The sequence below is a fragment of the Tarenaya hassleriana genome, unplaced genomic scaffold, assembly GCF_000463585.1.
Source record: "Tarenaya hassleriana unplaced genomic scaffold, ASM46358v1 Cleome10, whole genome shotgun sequence".
In the NCBI taxonomy this organism is placed as follows: Eukaryota; Viridiplantae; Streptophyta; class Magnoliopsida; order Brassicales; family Cleomaceae; genus Tarenaya; species Tarenaya hassleriana.
The window spans coordinates 1,672,000-1,689,794 of NW_010960188.1; the positions used below are offsets into that span (position 1 = coordinate 1,672,000).

General features: G+C 39.9%; 3 protein-coding genes across 4 annotated transcripts; all 3 read left to right on the forward strand.

Annotated features, from left to right (window-relative positions):
• The first annotated feature begins 833 nt into the window (after positions 1-833).
• On the forward strand, positions 834-6,113 carry LOC104800589 (sphingoid long-chain bases kinase 1). The gene is made up of 9 exons (XM_010523441.1): positions 834-1,024; positions 1,199-1,956; positions 2,055-2,432; positions 2,657-2,750; positions 2,873-2,910; positions 3,356-3,502; positions 4,072-4,171; positions 4,674-5,620; positions 5,702-6,113. The coding sequence occupies exons 2-9, from the start codon at positions 1,501-1,503 to the stop codon at positions 5,858-5,860; spliced, it is 2,319 nt and encodes a 772-aa protein (XP_010521743.1). The 5' UTR covers positions 834-1,024; positions 1,199-1,500; the 3' UTR covers positions 5,861-6,113.
• A 127-nt stretch (positions 6,114-6,240) lies between these two features.
• Positions 6,241-7,150, forward strand: LOC104800596 (ferredoxin-thioredoxin reductase, variable chain). The gene has a single exon (XM_010523454.1). It carries the CDS (start codon positions 6,417-6,419, stop codon positions 6,927-6,929), a length of 513 nt encoding a protein of 170 aa, XP_010521756.1. The 5' UTR covers positions 6,241-6,416; the 3' UTR covers positions 6,930-7,150.
• A 2,449-nt stretch (positions 7,151-9,599) lies between these two features.
• LOC104800604 (katanin p80 WD40 repeat-containing subunit B1 homolog) lies at positions 9,600-17,778 on the forward strand. Of its 2 annotated transcripts, XM_010523472.1 has the most exons (20): positions 9,600-9,687; positions 9,930-10,023; positions 10,130-10,288; positions 10,509-10,639; positions 10,834-10,951; positions 11,065-11,291; positions 11,921-12,023; positions 12,470-12,540; positions 12,839-12,913; positions 13,085-13,228; positions 13,336-13,681; positions 13,796-14,323; positions 14,683-14,742; positions 14,819-14,940; positions 15,732-15,866; positions 16,113-16,187; positions 16,383-16,495; positions 17,037-17,153; positions 17,268-17,336; positions 17,412-17,778. In XM_010523472.1, the coding sequence occupies exons 3-20, from the start codon at positions 10,261-10,263 to the stop codon at positions 17,473-17,475; spliced, it is 2,526 nt and encodes an 841-aa protein (XP_010521774.1). In that variant the 5' UTR covers positions 9,600-9,687; positions 9,930-10,023; positions 10,130-10,260; the 3' UTR covers positions 17,476-17,778. The 2 variants fall into 2 exon arrangements, 1 of the variants encoding a protein (XP_010521774.1); XR_769780.2 differs by lacking the exons at positions 9,600-9,687; positions 17,268-17,336; positions 17,412-17,778 and adding an exon at positions 16,604-16,867 and having other exon boundaries at positions 9,708-10,023; positions 17,037-17,126.
• Positions 17,779-17,795: the final 17 nt, after the last annotated feature.

Here is a 17,795-nt window from a genome sequence, read left to right on the forward strand (position 1 = left end):
CCTTACTATCAACTGCTAATTTAGACATTTAACAAACTGTTATTTTTATATATCAACTGCTAATTTAGACATTTAACAAACCGTTATTTTTATATAGCTTCATCTAAGAAGGATGAAACCGCCTTGGTTCACCTAATCATTCCATTGATCCGTTTGCCATCATCATCATTATTACTATTACTAAACCATTTTAAATAGTTATAATCAATACATGCCATGTCACATGTGTGATTAGGCAGGCAACCCACCTCAAATCCGCCGTCCTCAGTCCTCTCATGCTCCACATACATTAGGACTCGCTCCTAAATAAATAAATGAATATGTTGATAAAGCGCTTATTCAATGGAACGCTTGAATTTGTATAGAACCTTAAAACTATATTCTAAAATAACAATTTTTAACATATTGATAATATTATAGAATTTTAATTATTTTAATTTAGAATTCGAATTCTACTTTGTATATCAAAACTATATTGATGTTAGAATTAGTGATTAAATGATTTTTGAAATTACATTAACGATTTTTCGGGGGATACTAAATAAATATGGGTGAAACTAATGTGGATAAGTATTTTCACTAAAAATGGTAAATTGCATATAAATTTATTGACTTTGGTTAATTTTGATATTTATAACCACATGCTATTAGGTGCATTCAAAAAAAAAAAGCAAAGAAGAGAGTGGTCTGGTCCAGACCAAAATAAAATACGAATGATTCTGATTAATGGAGGGATGATTTAGGAAACTTCTTCCGTAATTAATCTAATTTTAATGAATGATTATTGATAATATATATATGTATATATAATACAAAGCGAAAGACCATAAAGATTTGTAATGGAAATGCCCCCCGAAAACCAAGGGGCCTTAGGTTTCTGCTGTCTATAATCCAATCGAGTCCAATTCCATTCATCTCCGCCATTGTCGCTCTCTCCCACTCTCCGTCACTTTTCTTCAATTCCGGCGAGGGTTTTATCCGGTGGCGTTAGTCTTGCTACTGTTTTCGTCGCCGATCGGCGGAGGTAAGGGCAAATTGCTGAACAAGCTCTTCTTTCTCCTCCTTTCGCTTCGCGACGATTCCCTTTCCGATTTTGAGGCAGTTTGCTGTGTTTCTGTTCTATATTATTGGAATTCCGCATGATCAGTTGAGGTTTCGCAGGTTTATCTATTGAATTGTGTAATTCGATGTCTCGCAGGATATATATATACGGGAAATTTTGGCGGCTGATTTCTGGAATTTTTTTTATTGCGTTGGCGGATCTGATCTTCAGTCGCGGGGTTTCGCTGTTAGATTAGGATTATTGTATATGCTGTAATTGACTCCCCACAATTTTGTTCATAGACCAGCTCGAGTGAGGGGGCTTCGTCAAAGGCGTCTGATTTTTGTTGGATTGTTTTTGCTCATCAGGAATTAGGGTTTTTGGTTGTTTATGTCCCTCGATCCTTTTAGTCTGTTTTATCGGTTGGCATCTAGAGCAACGAGGTTAGTGGAATCGCTATGCAGAAGAGTGGCAGTGTGAATCGAAATTCTTCTTTAAGAGTAATGATCCCTCAGGCACCGCAGTCACTGAGACGCTTGGGTTTGTGTTCACAAATAGCCACTGGTGGACCTCAGCAGTCATCACCCATTGTATTCCCTGAGAAGCGCAGCAAGAAGGTCAAGGCTTCTTCGAAACACAACGAGGTCACGAATGATACCCAAGTGAAACCAAAAGTTGATGAGCATCGTATTGATATTGGTGGAGGGGATGAGAAATCGAATTTGTTAGGTTGTCTTGTTTACTCTGGGAAGCTTGTTCTGGATAAGAGAAAGTCTGTGAGTGGAAAAAGCGCTACAGACGATCAGCAATCATCATCCCCCGACATTCCGAACAAACAAGCTGTGGATGCCAAGCTTACAAGCAGGGCTCTTGTTTGGGGTTCTCACATGCTACAACTTGACGACGTTGTGTCGGTAATTTTTTTTTTCTCTGCAGAGTAATCGGCCATTAAATTCATTTTACAAAACAGGTACTAATCGACTAACTCATCTCTATCCTCTGATTTTGACAGGTCACATACAATGTTGGTCTCAGGCATTTCACCGTGCATGCTTATCCTTTTGGAAAGGGTTCATGTGGCCTTTCTTGTTTCATGAAACCTAAGAGAAGTCGCAAAGATTTCCGCTTTTTGGCGCCTACAATAGAAGAAGCAGTTCAATGGGTAGCAAGTTTTGCAGATCAACAGTGTTTCGTTAACTGTTTGCCACATCCATTAGTCTCTTCAAAAAAACAGGCGTCATCTGAGTTACTTACGGTTCCCATTGACACTCCTCCTGAGCTGATCTTCAGGTGCAAGAGTCCACCCAAAATGCTTGTCATATTAAACCCTCGGTCAGGGCATGGGCGATCTTCCAAAGTTTTCCATGACATAGTGGAACCAATTTTCAAGGTATTATTGCTGTAATTTCATTATTTTCATCTCGGTTGGCTTAATTGTCATTTGTCATGCCAATTTCCATGCCCAAATAATGTCTCAGAACTGTTAAGCAACCAAACTTATTTAAGTTATCTGTGCCCTTGAGAATACTTCCTTCCAATTCGATTTGGTAGTATTTAATATTTTTTTTTATCTTTTTTTCCTTACAATCGTGCATTGTGTTGCAAATTCCACAGCTTGCTGGATTTAAGTTGGAGGTGGTTAAAACAACTAAAGCGGGTCATGCAAGAGAGCTGGCTTCCACTGTTGACATCAATGCATGCTCAGACGGTACCGCTGCTTTGTGCATCACTTAATGGCATATTACATATCTAGCTTCTAAATTAGAGTGTGGCTGTCTTTCTTATCCATACCATTTCTGTTGTGCCTTATCAGTTTTTTTATCCTTCCAGGAATAATTTGTGTTGGTGGCGATGGGATCATTAATGAGGTCTGATAATCAGCGTTCCTTATGTATTGAGTTCTTTTAGGCTCTAAGCACTAGGAATTATGTAGTGTTCATCATATTGTATTCCTTAATTCTTATAGGTTCTCTAAGTACTGACTTATCAATGAACCGACTTTTATATTGAAATGAAAGAAATCGTATATGACTCAGCTTTGTGGGCTCTTTACACTTCGCTTTGTAAGCATGCCATTCATGCAAATGGCCGTTAGCTCAGAACTGAGAACTCTCACACATCTTAATGAATGTACTTGTACTAAACTAACCTGCGGAAGTCATGAAAGTTCTGTATCCTGATTTTCCTTATGATGTAGAGGTGATTTGGCAGGGTAGGATTGGATGCAAAACAGCATCTGATGCTAACCTCTCCCATATTCTATTTACATGGAATGAGCCTCCTCTTAATGCCTTACGGTTCCCAATGCCGCAGGTTCTCAATGGATTACTCTCTCGAAGCAACCATAAAGAAAGAATTTCTATCCCGATTGGAATAATACCTGCTGGTTCTGACAACTCGCTAGTTTGGACTGTTCTTGGTGTGAGAGATCCTATATCTGCAGCAATTTCTATTGTGAAGGTACTCCGGCTTCTTGCATGTAGTGCCTGTGTGTGCCATTTTTCTTTGTTTCTGGAATTCATTTTGTGTGCTGCCATTTTATTAGTGACATCGGTTTAGTAGGCTAGTAGTTTTGGATTTTGATCTATGTTATCGTTTCGTAAAAAAAAAATTTGAGCAGGTGATATTGTACAGGAACTTTAGAGAAACAAGTTGCTATTTTTGAAAATATGACTGTTAAAAAAATAAACATAACACGTTATTTGATCTAGCTTTTTCTTAATTGAGTAAGATGTTTGTCATTCTGTGGTCCTGTGTACATAAGAAGTATCTTCTTCTTTTGTATATGCAAGGGTATTGGTTATTAGTTATAATCAGCAGATCAACAAATGTTGTGTACTTCAAGGGCACTGGCTGTGGACTGCTGATATATCTATCTTTCACAACCCCACATTCCACCCGACGAGAAATTCTTCAACTGCAAATCAATTTGTTCGATTTGAAAAAAAATAAAGTTGTGAAGAAATGTATTGTTTATATTGTTGTACTCAGTCAATGTTTGCTCAACATGAAGGAATTTTTTGGTTTAGGGTGGTCTAACAGCTACTGATGTCTTCGCTGTTGAGTGGATTCAAACGGGTGTTATTCACTTCGGAATGACAGCCTCCTACTATGGTTTTGTTAGCGATGGTAAGTGAGAATGCTTGGGTGCTTTGTACCAAAATAAAGGCCTTTCATACAGTTTCCCATTTTTCTTCGTTATGCTTTTCTGGCTTTTCGGTTATTTCCTTTCTCTGCTTTAGCTGTTTGCTTCCTTCTTGCCATTTTGAGGGAAGTTTGTCAAATATTCCTTGGAGCTTTGTGTGTTAACGTGTGTTTTACGGCTTTTAGTGTTATTTTTTGTACATTAACTATCACTGCACGAACTCTACGTTGACTCTGACAAGTGACAAGCGGTTTTTTCGTAGTTTTATCATCTCATGATGAATTTGATAGCTGAAACTAAGAGTTTGGAGCCACTGTTTAAGTTAGACATATGTTCGTATTATGAGCTTTAGATGTGAATACCATCTGACTTTAGGTATGGTTTTCTTGTTGCATTTATTACACACTAACATGCGCCATTGTTTCTTGGTGTTTCCTTGCCGCCTTAATGAAATATCTGCAACTGTGATGTTATCATCTGTTGCAGTTTTGGAACTCTCTGGAAAATACCAAAAGCGCTTTGGTCCTTTGCGTTACTTTATTGCTGGATTTCTCAAGTTCATGTGTTTGCCAAAGTATAGCTATGAAGTGGAATATCTTCCAGCACAAAAAGAGGGTGAAGGGAAGAATGGAACTGAAAAGGAAGTTATCGACATGCAATATCTTTACATGGATATAATGAGGAGATCGAGTAAAGAAGGAATGCCTAGAGCCTCCAGTTTATCGAGTATTGACTCGATAATGACCCCAAGTAGGATGTCTGGAGGGGAATTAGATACGGGTAGCAGCACTCATGCCAGCACTGAGCCGTCTGAATATGTCCGAGGGATAGATCCAAAAGCTAAGCGCCTCTCATCCGGCAGAAGCAATGTTACAGTCGCTGAGCCAGAGGTTATACACCCGCAACTGCCTCTGTCCACAACCCCTAATTGGCCAAGGACTAGGTCGAAGTCAAGGACGGATAAAGGATGGGCCGGGTTAACTACCACCGTGCAGGATCCTTCAGCTCGATGTTCTTGGGGGAATGCCGGTGCTAATGACAGGGAGGACATATCTTCTACCTTATCTGATCCGGGTCCGATCTGGGACGCTGAACCGAAATGGGATTCAGAGCCATCGGCTTGGAACGTGGAGAATTCGATCGAGCTGCCTGGGCCACCAGAGGATGGAGGGATGATGAAGGAGGAGGAGGAGGGTATGAGATTTGAAGACAAATGGGTTGCCAAGAAGGGGAATTTCCTGGGGATACTAGTGTGCAACCATGCGTGTAGGACGGTGCAGAGTTCGCAAGTGGTGGCACCGACGGCTGAACACGACGACAGGACCATGGACATGATCTTGGTCAACGGGAGCGGTCGACTCAGGTTGATGAGGTTCTTCGTGCTTCTGCAACTGGGTCGGCACCTCTCGCTTCCGTACGTGGAGTACGTAAAGGTAAAAAAAAAAATCAATGGATGGATGGAAAAATCTGAATGATTAGGAAAGCATTCTTATGGGGGTGTTGGGTTGTGACAGGTGAGGTCAGTGAGGATAAGGGCAGGGAGCAAGACGCATAACGGGTGCGGCATAGACGGGGAGCTTTTCCCATTGAACGGAGAGGTTATATCCTCTATGCTTCCCGACCAGTGCAGACTGATCGGCCACCACCCCGGTCGTCGTCCTCGCCTTTCATAATAATCAATTTCTATAAAATAAAATAAAAAAGTCGTGAGAGAGACGGTGGGGTGTTTATATATATACATACATACATATATTGAATTCTATTGTCGGCTTTAGGAGAACATTTGAAGTGAGTAATCCCTTTGTGCCACAGGACTGGTTACTGGTTTACTTACACGCCCCTCTTGGTGAAGTCCCTCTGTGTATCCTTTTCATGTCTTTTGTGGAATCCTTCCTTCATGGCATGCAATCATTATGTAAAACTTTAGTTTATTACTATCATTATCCTTTCATATATTTCGTTCAACCGCGGAATAAAATGCTATTATCCGAAGATGATGATGTGGTTTCTGTGTGAGCCGCACGTTCCTCATCCTTCTGTTCATCTCCCATTTTGCGTGAATATTTATTTCTATATCATTATCCCAAATGGATCGACTTCTACGCGAATATATTATTATTATAGGAACACGAAGATGCATCTATTTATTACTTAATCATTTGTTGTTTTTTGTTCGTAAAAGAATATCGGAAAGCCTAGTAAAGACCCTTAGACCGGATTCCGTCGCAGATGTGTGCTCTCGCCTTGTCCCCGGCGACAATCGCCGCCGTTCGCCCTCCGTCATCTCGTGACTTTCTCTCCGCCTCCGGACCGGTGGTGCTCAGGTCCTCTGTCTTCGCTCCCTTTTCGCTGTCTGGTTCTCGCGGTCCAGGCAAATGCGCGTCTCCGATCTCGACCTCGAGGAGATCATTGAGGATTCGATGCGATGTAGCGGTAAAATCTGAGGCTTCCGTTGATGCAGGACTCGATCCTTCTTCGTCTGAGGCCGAGGAGAAGTCGAAGGTTGGGGCTAGGGTTAGGGTGAGCGTGCCGTTGAAGGTGTACCATGTGGTTCGCGTGCCGGAGGTGGATTTGACGGGTATGGAAGGTGTGATCAAGAATTATGTTGCTGTCTGGAAGGGGAAGCGAATATCCGCGAATCTGCCTTACAAGGTAGAGTTTGTGAAGGAGATCGAGGGACGTGGTCCTGTCAAATTCTTCGCGCATCTCAAGGAAGACGAGTTCGAGTTCATCGATCAGTGATTAATAAGGCAATTTTCCCTATCCCCTTCTGTCTCACACTGATATCCGTGAATGCGAATTCGTTGTTGTGAATGATTGTATTGACTATGTATACCTTCAGAATAAAACATATGTTTTGCCCGAAATTAGGAGTGCTTTGCTCTCTGCTATTCTTGATTTCTCATTCTCAGCTAAATGATTACTCTCGTGGATGGGGGGCAATAAAGGTTGTATCTTGATGATTCTGAGCATGATCACGTTCACGCCTTTGGAGAAGAGTCTACTTAATTGGGGTTGGTACACCTTAAGTATACCTTTTGTGAGTTGGATGAGTTGTTGGAGTAACATCCATGGAGTATCCTCTCAACAAAATGTCTCATCTTCTAGGGTTATGGAGTGGATGCTGTTTAGTGGATTATACTAAGTCTTGCAAGACTTTTCCTCCTGGTCTTCCCAAGGTTAGAGCTATCAGGGTATTGGGACCTAGAGTCTCTGTCGGGTTCAAGGTTAGTCTTGTTTTTGTGTGTCAGTGAATATCCAGTTACTGCCAGCCATGGGCAATCCTTGTGGAATGAGATTCGACTTCATGTGTTCTGTTGTATCATGTTTCTCTCCAATTGCTATTGCGATTCATATAATTGGAGATAGGCAGTACTAATCTCCCTTTTCGTTGGATCTACAAGAGAAAGAATGAGATGCAACACCTAAAATTCACTCTAATCATATTTTGTGTGTGGTGATTCTAAGCAAGTTATGGGCGACGGCTTTGAGTTAGGTTTTCCTATGCAGGTGTTCTGCTTTCCCAATAGTTTTTAACTCTTAAGAGTGATGAGTGAAATGACAAAGCTGGAGCTATTATATAAGAGGAGCTTTATTGTTTCGGTGGTGGCCTGGCCTTCATGTAATGAGATCTTCCAGAGTTTTGATAGTAGGAAGAGTAACCTTGTTGTTTGAGACGGCTGAGCTTGGAGGCTGGAGCAGGTAGGTGAGGTATTGAAATATTAGGCTTTTGTTTTCCTCTTCCCTTTTTCGTGGGCATAATCTAATTCGTGCACTTTTTTCATGGAGTAAAACATGATGAGAATCTTCTGATCTTTTTTTTTTTTTGGCTAAGAGCCAGCTAAGATGTCTATACAGATGTTGTTTACTAAGAAGTCGGATTCAGGGTCTTATTATGTTTGGGAGTGTAGTGGCACATTCCAGTTGATGGATAAAAGAAGATTGTGTGTTGGTTAGGAACTTGGAAAACTAAGTCCTTGTAAGGGTATGGTTACCCTCTTCCAACAAGCTAGCTTTTTGGGGTGAGTTCTGCACCTTGAGACTTAGTTAGACCCATTATGGATGGGATGGGTTGTATTGTATTAGAACTCTGGATCCTGGTGATTGTTAGGAAGGTTGTCAGTTTCTCAAAATTCAGATCCAGTTAAAGAGTCAAGAACTTCGACTTGTATGTTGGCCTGTTATCTAAATTTAGAATTTTCCATTCTACATTTCACTCTTCTTTTGTTTATGTTTCTGCTTATTTAACCATGTCTTTCCTTGTTTTATATGCTGCTTGAAGCCACAGGAAGTGGATCAGGCACTCCTCATAGTGTTGGTTTGAACAATGCACTTAAGACTGCTTCTGGTGTTCCAGTTGCTGTTTCTACTGCTTCAACCTCAAAGAGGAATTTTGCAAGGGGGGTTGTGTACTACACATTTGACAGAGTCAGAAGAAGCAGAAAGGGGGGAGTGGAGATTGGACCCATTGACAGATGGTAGAGCCTCGTCCCTTGTCGGCTGTCGGTGTCGGCGTTTATTTTGTGAAGGCAGTAAACAGCGGCTTCAGAACCGGTATAGGCACATAAAGATTAGACTTAGAGACATGGACTTGTGTTGTATACACAACATACAGACACTGACAGAAGGGGGTGTAGTGTGTGTGTGTGTGTGTGTGTGAGAGAGAGAGAGAGAGAGAGAGAGAGAGAGAGAGAGAGAGTAACATGATCATGTTGATTCTAATGATTCCAACAAAAAAAATGCGTGTAGATTTTTGCTCATCGCCGTCCATGAAATCATATTCACCAGCCCATCTATGCTCACACACTCTCGTACCAAACCATTTCTATATACATTCTTTTTTGTCAGGGACAATAATCACATGAGAATATATATGTGTATGTGTAAGAGCCCAACTAAACCGTCTTTCCATCCATGTGATTCGCATAAAGTTTATTTCATATTATATATATATATATATATATATATATATTTTGTTTAGGTTTATAATATATGATTTAATGGAATCACGAGTTGGAGAGGTCCCATGATGCAGTTAGGCGGTGCGTTGTTTTCCAACCAAACCTTGTGAGTCGCGTACATGTATTTGTGTCATCGCATAACACATCCTCTTCATCTTCAAACACAATTATTGGATTATGTTACAAAATATAATATATTTTTTTTTATATTTTAATTATGTTCAACTCCATTGAAAGAAAATCGAAATATCTAAATAATTATTCATTAATTCATCAGGATTCTAAGACTCTACAGTTCTACTATATCTAGAAATGTAAAATAATCCGCGGGTTAATTATTTTGTGGAAATTAAAATTAAGGATGAGTGTGGCTTTCAGAAAGGAAAAGCGTATCTAAAAAAAAATATATCACAAAACAAATAATTTCGGTCGAATATTTTATTTATATATAATTTCAGATGATTCGTTCAGAAAAAAAAAATGTTTGGAATTTGAAAAGAGAGAGGGAGAAGCGCAGATCAGAAGAAGCCCTCCGACAGGTAAAAACACTGCGCCCCTCTCTCTCTCTCCCCTTCTTCTTCTTCTTCTTCTTCTTCTTCTTCTACTGTGTCATTCTCTTCTCTTCCTTTCTACTCCGCCATTAGAGAAACACTTAAATATACGCTTCAACCACTCCTCGGATCTTCTTCCCCTTCAAGGCCTTTTCTCCTGCATTTTCTTTCTTCCTACTGTTTTTCAACTCCCCATCTCCATTTCACCCTTTTTTTCCCTGTCCCCACAGCTCGACGATTCCGCGAGCGAGCCAGAGGCAAGAGGAGTGCGGTTGGCGTTCTGGGTTTCTCTCGTTCGGAGGAGAAGAAGCCGATACTTGCCGGGTATGCCGTCTGTTTTATCGTTTACTCATCTCTCCTGATGATGTGATTAATTTGCGTTATCTCCAATTCTCTCGGTTTCTTATCTATTCCCTGTTTGGGATTTCAGATTGTGACGCGCTCGATTGGATTTGGACTCCGGATCTTGGTTGTTTTTTTCCGCTCTCTGGGTCTTTTGATATTTTGTATTGTTGAGAGAGAATTTTGAATGTCCGACGCTCTAAGGGTTTCGTTTCGGCCATGACCACCAAGCGCGCCTACAAGCTCCGTATCCTTTACCACTATTGTTTAATTTCATGTTTTCCGGGATTCCTTCTAGGTTTTCTCTTTTGCCCAACATCATGCCGGGCTCGATCTGCTGCTTCTACCTCTTGTTCCCGAGATCTATCTTGATCTGTGTTATAATTTGGACCTCTCAGTACTAGTCAAGTTGAATTTTGACTAGCTTTTTGTCTGGTAACGCTGTTGAGCCTTGACTTGAATGATAGAGGAATTTGTGGCACATTCTGCTGCTGTGAACTGTCTCAAAATCGGGAGGAAGTCATCGAGGGTTCTTGTAACAGGTGGGGAAGATCACAAGGTCAATCTCTGGGCTATTGGTAAGCCCAACGCCATTCTGGTCAGTTCTCCTTCTGTTACTTCTACCGTGGCTTGTCTTGGTATATTATAGGATGCTTTAACTGAAGCTGATACTCTGATAGGATGTTGGAATGTGGGCAATTCCTTGTACATAGTTTAGGAGAGCGTATCGGTAACTTTTCTTTCCAATGGCTCTTACCAACTGACGTCTCTTATGTGGATGTTTTTGGTCAGAGCTTGTATGGGCACTCAAGTGGAATTGATTCAGTCACTTTTGATGCTTCGGAAGTCTTAGTAGCAGCAGGAGCTGCAAGTGGTACTATCAAACTTTGGGATTTGGAGGAGGCTAAGAGTAAGTATTGTATTTCCATGAAAACACACACTACTCTTATCGTTTTCTGCTTGTCAGCCATAGTTCAACTCGTTTGTTTATCTAATACATTCTTGTGGTCGCATTGTTGATAGTTGTAAGGACTCTCACTGGCCATAGATCTAATTGCATATCGGTGGATTTCCACCCTTTTGGTGAGTTCTTTGCCTCTGGATCTCTTGACACAAATCTCAAGATATGGGACATAAGAAAGAAGGGTTGCATCCATACTTACAAGGGTCACACTCGAGGAGTCAATGTACTCAGATTCACCCCAGACGGCCGTTGGGTTGTATCTGGTGGGGAGGACAATATTGTGAAGGTTAGTATCTGTTTTTCCTGTCCTTGGTTGTTTTCCTTTGTTTGGTAAGACTTTGTCTTGTGCATTGGGGAAAACAATTGAGGTGTCAATATGTACAGTGCAAACTAGTTAACTTTTTTTTTTCCTTTTACAAGAAACATAGAACCATAAATTTTGAATAAAGTAGAAATAGGGGTTGAAGGATGGTAGTCTTTTGAGATAATAAAACTCTGTTTTAATCTTCCATGCTGTATGTAGGTGTTGAAGGATGATAGTCTTTTGATCTCTGTTTTAATCTTCCATGCTGTATGTATTATCATGGCTGAAATTCCGTTGTAAGCATCTTCCTCTTTAAGTTAGCTTAAGAGCTCGTGGATGTTTCTTGTTACCTTTCTATGGCTGAATCGACTAACCCAATAAGAAAACACTTTGAAATAATTTTGTTTTGCATTGTGCTTACATTTTCAGGGTCTACAGAATCAAACATTTCAAATACTTAGGGTTTTGATTTTTCTAACTATTTTAGGTTGTTTATCCTATCTCTCTGAGATTTGCACCACCTCCTGTATTTGTTATCTTGAAAAGTAAAACTCCTGAGACTTTTGTCTGTTTGTACATGGCTCCTTGATGTACTATGTGGCCTTCAACAGGTATGGGATCTGACAGCTGGAAAACTGTTGCATGATTTCAAGTGTCATGAAGGCCAAATTCAGTGCCTAGATTTTCATCCCCATGAATTTCTGCTGGCAACAGGTTTGTTGTACTCGATCTAGAAAAATCGCTTAACATTGACGTTCACGTATTCAGGGCTGACATAAGACTGTTGGTATGACAGTACATTAACAAAATGAAAAGCTTAACTTCATATTCATAGTGGTATGAAATAACAATTTAGCATTATCAATAATCGTTCATGTCATTATCTTGATCATCTTTTATTTTTTCTAATTTAAAGTATATCCATGAAAAGTAAGTTTGTTCCTCTTACACCATATAATAATAATATTGGACTTGTTATTAAGACAGTGGAGAAATGTTTCCGAAGGGTATGTGTAGGGAGAGAACAAAGGGGCAGAGCAGCCTTCTGTTCTGTCTAGCCTCTCTTTAGTTGCAACAATAACTCAATGGCGGCAACTTCTTTCTCTTACGGCATATTTCTTAATTTATATAGTGATTCTCTTTTTGCTTTTGTGTAACAGGTTCAGCTGATCGGACCGTAAAATTCTGGGACCTTGAAACATTCGAGCTGATTGGTTCTGCTGGACCTGAGGTATCGTATGCCAATACCACGCTTTCTTTGTCAATAGATTTTTATTTAACTAATGACATAACGTTTACCATATTTTTTCCCTTTTTAAAAACTAATTACCGAGTAAATCTTTAATTATTTTTTTTTTGAATGGGAAGAACGTTGGTTGATTATGACAGCTATTTTTTTTAAAATTTTATAATAATGGAGTCGTTATGGTGAAGGGTTCATGAATTTTGATTTTTTATTATTTTTTTTGTAATCAAAATTTGAGATGTATAAAGTGTCAATTGAAGGAGGACCTACAGATTCCTGCTAGACTACTGGGGTCCGTTGCTTGACATTTAATCCAGATGGGAAGGCTGTGCTTTGTGGGCTGCATGAAAGTCTCAAGGTAAGTTCTTTCAATAATTTGATCTCGTGAATATGCTGTGCCTACACATTACTTAAAGAAGGTTGACCTGTCAAAATCTCTTTTGAGGATGTGTTACTTATAGTTTTCGTTGTTGTTTAATAATGTGCATGCTTACCGAACCTTCATTTTTAATTTTTGTGCCAATTTTAGATTTTCTCTTGGGAGCCGATTAGGTGTCATGATGGGGTGGATGTTGGCTGGTCAAGATTGTCAGATCTGAATTTTCATGAGGGAAAGCTTCTTGGATGCTCATACAATCAAAGTTGTGTAGGCGTATGGGTTGTAGATCTCTCGGTATTGCCCTGCCTATGCACATATTTTGTTATCGAGTGGCCTTTCCACTATATAGCCACCAGTTATTATTTCTAAGCTTCTTATCCACTTTCCAATCGCATGTTCAGCGCACAGAGCCATATATGGCTGGAGGCGTTACTCAACCAAACGATGACTCGGATAAAAATTCTAGCTCAGTCAAAGATCAAACGATTCTGAGGGATAACAGCTCAAAGGCTGTTCTCGGAAAGCTGTCTGTTTCGCAAAACACAGATCCTTTGTTGAAGGAAACTAAGATTCTTGGAAGATTATCGGTTTCTCAAAATTCTGATTCTTTGACAAAGGAAACAAAATCTGCTGGAAGGTTATCAATATCACAAAATTCAGATTCATTGTTGAAGGAAACAAAGCCTCTTGGAAGGTTGTCAGTTTCTCAAAATTCAGATCCAGTTAAAGAGTCAAGAACTTCGACTTGTATGTTGGCCTGTTATCTAAATTTAGAATTTTCCATTCTACATTTCACTCTTCTTTTGTTTATGTTTCTGCTTATTTAACCATGTCTTTCCTTGTTTTATATGCTGCTTGAAGCCACAGGAAGTGGATCAGGCACTCCTCATAGTGTTGGTTTGAACAATGCACTTAAGACTGCTTCTGGTGTTCCAGTTGCTGTTTCTACTGCTTCAACCTCAAAGAGGAATTTTGCAAGAGCTAACACAGCAGTTAATGCTCCTGTAATGAACAAGTCTGATTTTGTTCCGGTTATCGTACCCAGAACAGATCTTAGAGGTGATCAGGCAACTGAATCCAGGACAGAGCTCGACATAATTGGAAGGACCATGCCATATTCGCTGCAGTCAAAAGCAGCTGATTCGCGAAGGTTGCCAAGCAACAGAAATGAGTCAGATCTGCCAACCACATCCACTCTTGAAAGGCCTGGATCTCAGGCAACTGATCCAAGCAATACCTTGGATGGGAATGCATTTTCTAGTGTCAGAGGTGGTACACAAGGTACATCTGCTGCTGAGAGGAAACCTAATGGTTATAGATATATGGGATTTGGCAGGAGTGGTTCAAGATCATTGGTGGGATCACCTCCAAGGAACCACGACGAAAACTGTACGTGTACTTGCCTTTCTTATCTCTGTCTGTTTATATTGTGGTCGGTTTATTTTGTCAACATTCAGTGCAAAATATGAATGCCTTCTTATATCTATTTGCTATTTCGTTCCCTCAAAAATGGCCTATCGCTTTCTGAATTTCTGGTGGAGTTGTGAAAAGTATTTATGAGACTATTGCCACTATGAGAAACATGCACAATCTAGGGATGAATCAATCTTGAGGGATATGTAGTGGTTTTAAAGTATAATATGTTCGGATAACACAACTTCTTTACTGTTTTGTGGTCCTTCTAAAGTATATGTCTCTTTTCCTTTCTATGGAGATCTAGAGTTCTGAGAGTAAATTTAATGTTTCAGATGACTTAATGGACTACAAAGCAAATAGAGATCCAGATCCATCTGAAAGTAAAAAAGGAGGTAATTCCTGTTTCCGTCTAGTATCTTTTAGTGCACGGTTGGATAGATTCTCATACTTATGCCTTTAACGTATTAGGAAATATGCATTCCCTCATCATCAATAGGGAGAGGAGAGGGAGATTTTCCAACTTTGAGGGACCTGTTTCAAGTATTTCTGGTGGAAATGTGCCCGTCGCGAATGTCCGCCCATCCAATTCGGTAATGACCTCAAAATTTTGTTTCCAACTTGAGTCCTTTTCAAACAAGCAACAGTTTTTTATTTGTCTACAAGTCATACCATCAATCCATAGGGAATTATGTGACCTTTTTTTGGTTTATACATCCTCATGTATCTGTTAACTCGATTCCATTGTGCATTTCCTTCTCATTTCCCTAAGGCATCATTATACCATAAAACTATCATCCGTGCACAGTAGCACCTCTCAGTAATTAATAAGTTATGGTATTACTGGACGCTATTCTGGTTATGCATTTTGTGTCTTCAATTGCATATCTGCGGTGGTAATATACTTTCAATACTTGCTGATGCTGAAATATCTGATTCTGTGATATTTATGTTTTTTGCTTCATTCTGGAGATGATTGATTTGCTAGGAGGTGTGAATAGTAACCTGAGATTCCATGACATCCTATGTGTTTACCTCATATCCACGATGTAGAGACAGAAAAAAAACAGAGATAGAAGCATGATAATGGAGTTTAGCTCATTAACTAAATGGAAGAATAGACTCATGGAGAATTGACATTTTGTAGCCTGCTAATTGTTATCACCTCACTGAAAGAACAAAAGTGCTAAACCTTAGATGTATCTTTGAACGATTTGTAAGGCACCCTATGCTACACAACCGATCCCAGACATCCTTTAGGAATCTGAAATATCCATTCTACAGTTCTACAGTTTGTAATTAGCAACATCTAGTTGAGTCATGCTTCTGCTTACAATCTTCTGAGGACCAGCGATAATGCGTACTAATATCTTATTTCCTGCAGTTCAAGCAGAGAGGAAACCATTTATCACCTGCAGAAGGCATCACTTCAGTTAGTGAAGAGGATATTGTTTCAGATATAATGGAGCAACATAATCAATTTGTCAGCTCTATGCAGTCTCGTTTGGCTAAGTTACAGGTAATTGCGAAGAAAGTAGCTGTTTGTGACTTAGTCTTCTTAGTTGACCTGTAGTTGATGTAGTCTTCTTAATTTGACCTGTAGTCATTAGCTCTTTCGGGTTTTCCATGATGTGCCCACACATATGCACGTAGCTTACTGAAATTGTTTAAAGGAAAAATGGCGCAAGCACTTAATGTATCCAAACAGATGCTCTGTTAGTGTTAGATTATCATTGTTTTAAATCATTTCTGTAATTTTCTGCAGGTGGTTCGTAGACATTGGGAAAGGAGTGACGTTAAAAACTCAATAGAGGCGATAGAAAAGATGGCTGATAACGCTGTGAGTGTCTCTGATACCAATTGATTGAACCCATCCATAATGGGTCCAATTAAATCCCAAAGTCCATGGGTAGAACTGAGAGCCCAAAAGCTATGTTCTTGGGGGAGGGTGCCCATAACCTTATAAAGACTCAATTGTCCCCACATATGGTCAATGTGGGATTCTAACAGGTTCCCATGTTTTTACTGGTCACAGGTCGTTGCGGATGTATTGAGTGTGGTAACCGAGAAAAATGATATTTTAACATTGGATACCTGTACCTCTATTCTTCCCCTTCTGACAGCTCTTTTGGGGAGCGAAATGGAAAGGTAAACATGCACTTCTTTAAGCGAAACCTTGTATTATTTAGTGAAATTTACTTTCACGATGTTCATGTCTAGATGCTTGTTTCTTTTCTGGTTGGCACTTGGCAAAAGGTTCTGGTGGGGGTTGTCGTTCGGGTGTAACTGAGAGACTGTTGTTGGGGGTTATCTCAGCAAATACCGTAACTGATAAAGATTCTTGGTCCCTATCTGCTCATCATGTGATGTGGTTTAATTAAATCCCTCTAGCTCTCATTCATTTATCTGGATAAGTTCGATTTCCACGCTTCTTGGAGAAATTAGATGAGTTTACGTGTGTAACGGGATCCTCCAATCCATTATGCCTGCTCTAGTCATTGGTTGTCGTCCAAATCAAGCGTAAGATTGTCTTGTAATTCAAGGCCAACAATGCATGATTCTTCTTATGCCTGAATGTGACTTCTTTTCCAATTTGTTTAATTCCTCTGATGTCGAGATATCGTCACCAAGTATCGCATGATTTTCTTCATAGAATGTTTTTTAACAAAGAAAAAAAACTTGCTTTTAGGCATTTGAGCGTGTCACTGGATTTGCTGCTTAAGCTGGTCAGAATGTACGGTTCACTGATATACTCATCACTATCAGCGCCATCATCGGTTGGTGTAGATATCGAAGCAGAGCAAAGGTGGGTTTACCTTTTTTTTTGCTTTCTTTATCTCATCTGCACAGAACTATCTTGTATCGCACCTTAGATTTCATCGTCACTCAAAAATTCTTGTATCGAACTTCCGTCACATAGGATGGAGCGATGCAGTCGTTGCTTTGTGGAACTTGAGAAAGTCAAGGCCTGCCTCCCCTCTCTAGTCAGGTGAACGATGAAGAGTTTTAACCTTCCTTCTTGTGCTTGTTTTCGGGTCTCATATCTTCGTGTGGGTTTGTGTAGGAGAGGTGGATTGGTGGCTAAGTCTGCAACAGAACTCAATCTATCATTCCAAGAAGTTTCCTGATATAGTAACCCAGAGATGGAGTTCACATCCAAAAAAATCTTCCTGTCCCGTGGGAGAACTTGATGTCTTGTCTTGTCTTGTCCTGTAGGAGGGAGGATTTCTAACAAGTTAACAACAACTGAAAGCTGACACAACTGAATTAACCAGAAAGAGTTTGAAGGCTAACCCACGTGGGCCAAAACTGTTCTGCCTCCTCGTCTCCGGTTAACTAACTTGGTGTTGTAGAGCTTTGTATTTGTTTTTAGCTATTCTTTTCTTTTCTTTTTTATGGATACCAAAAATTCTGTTTTTTTTTTTTTTTTTTTCAAAAACGGTTTTAA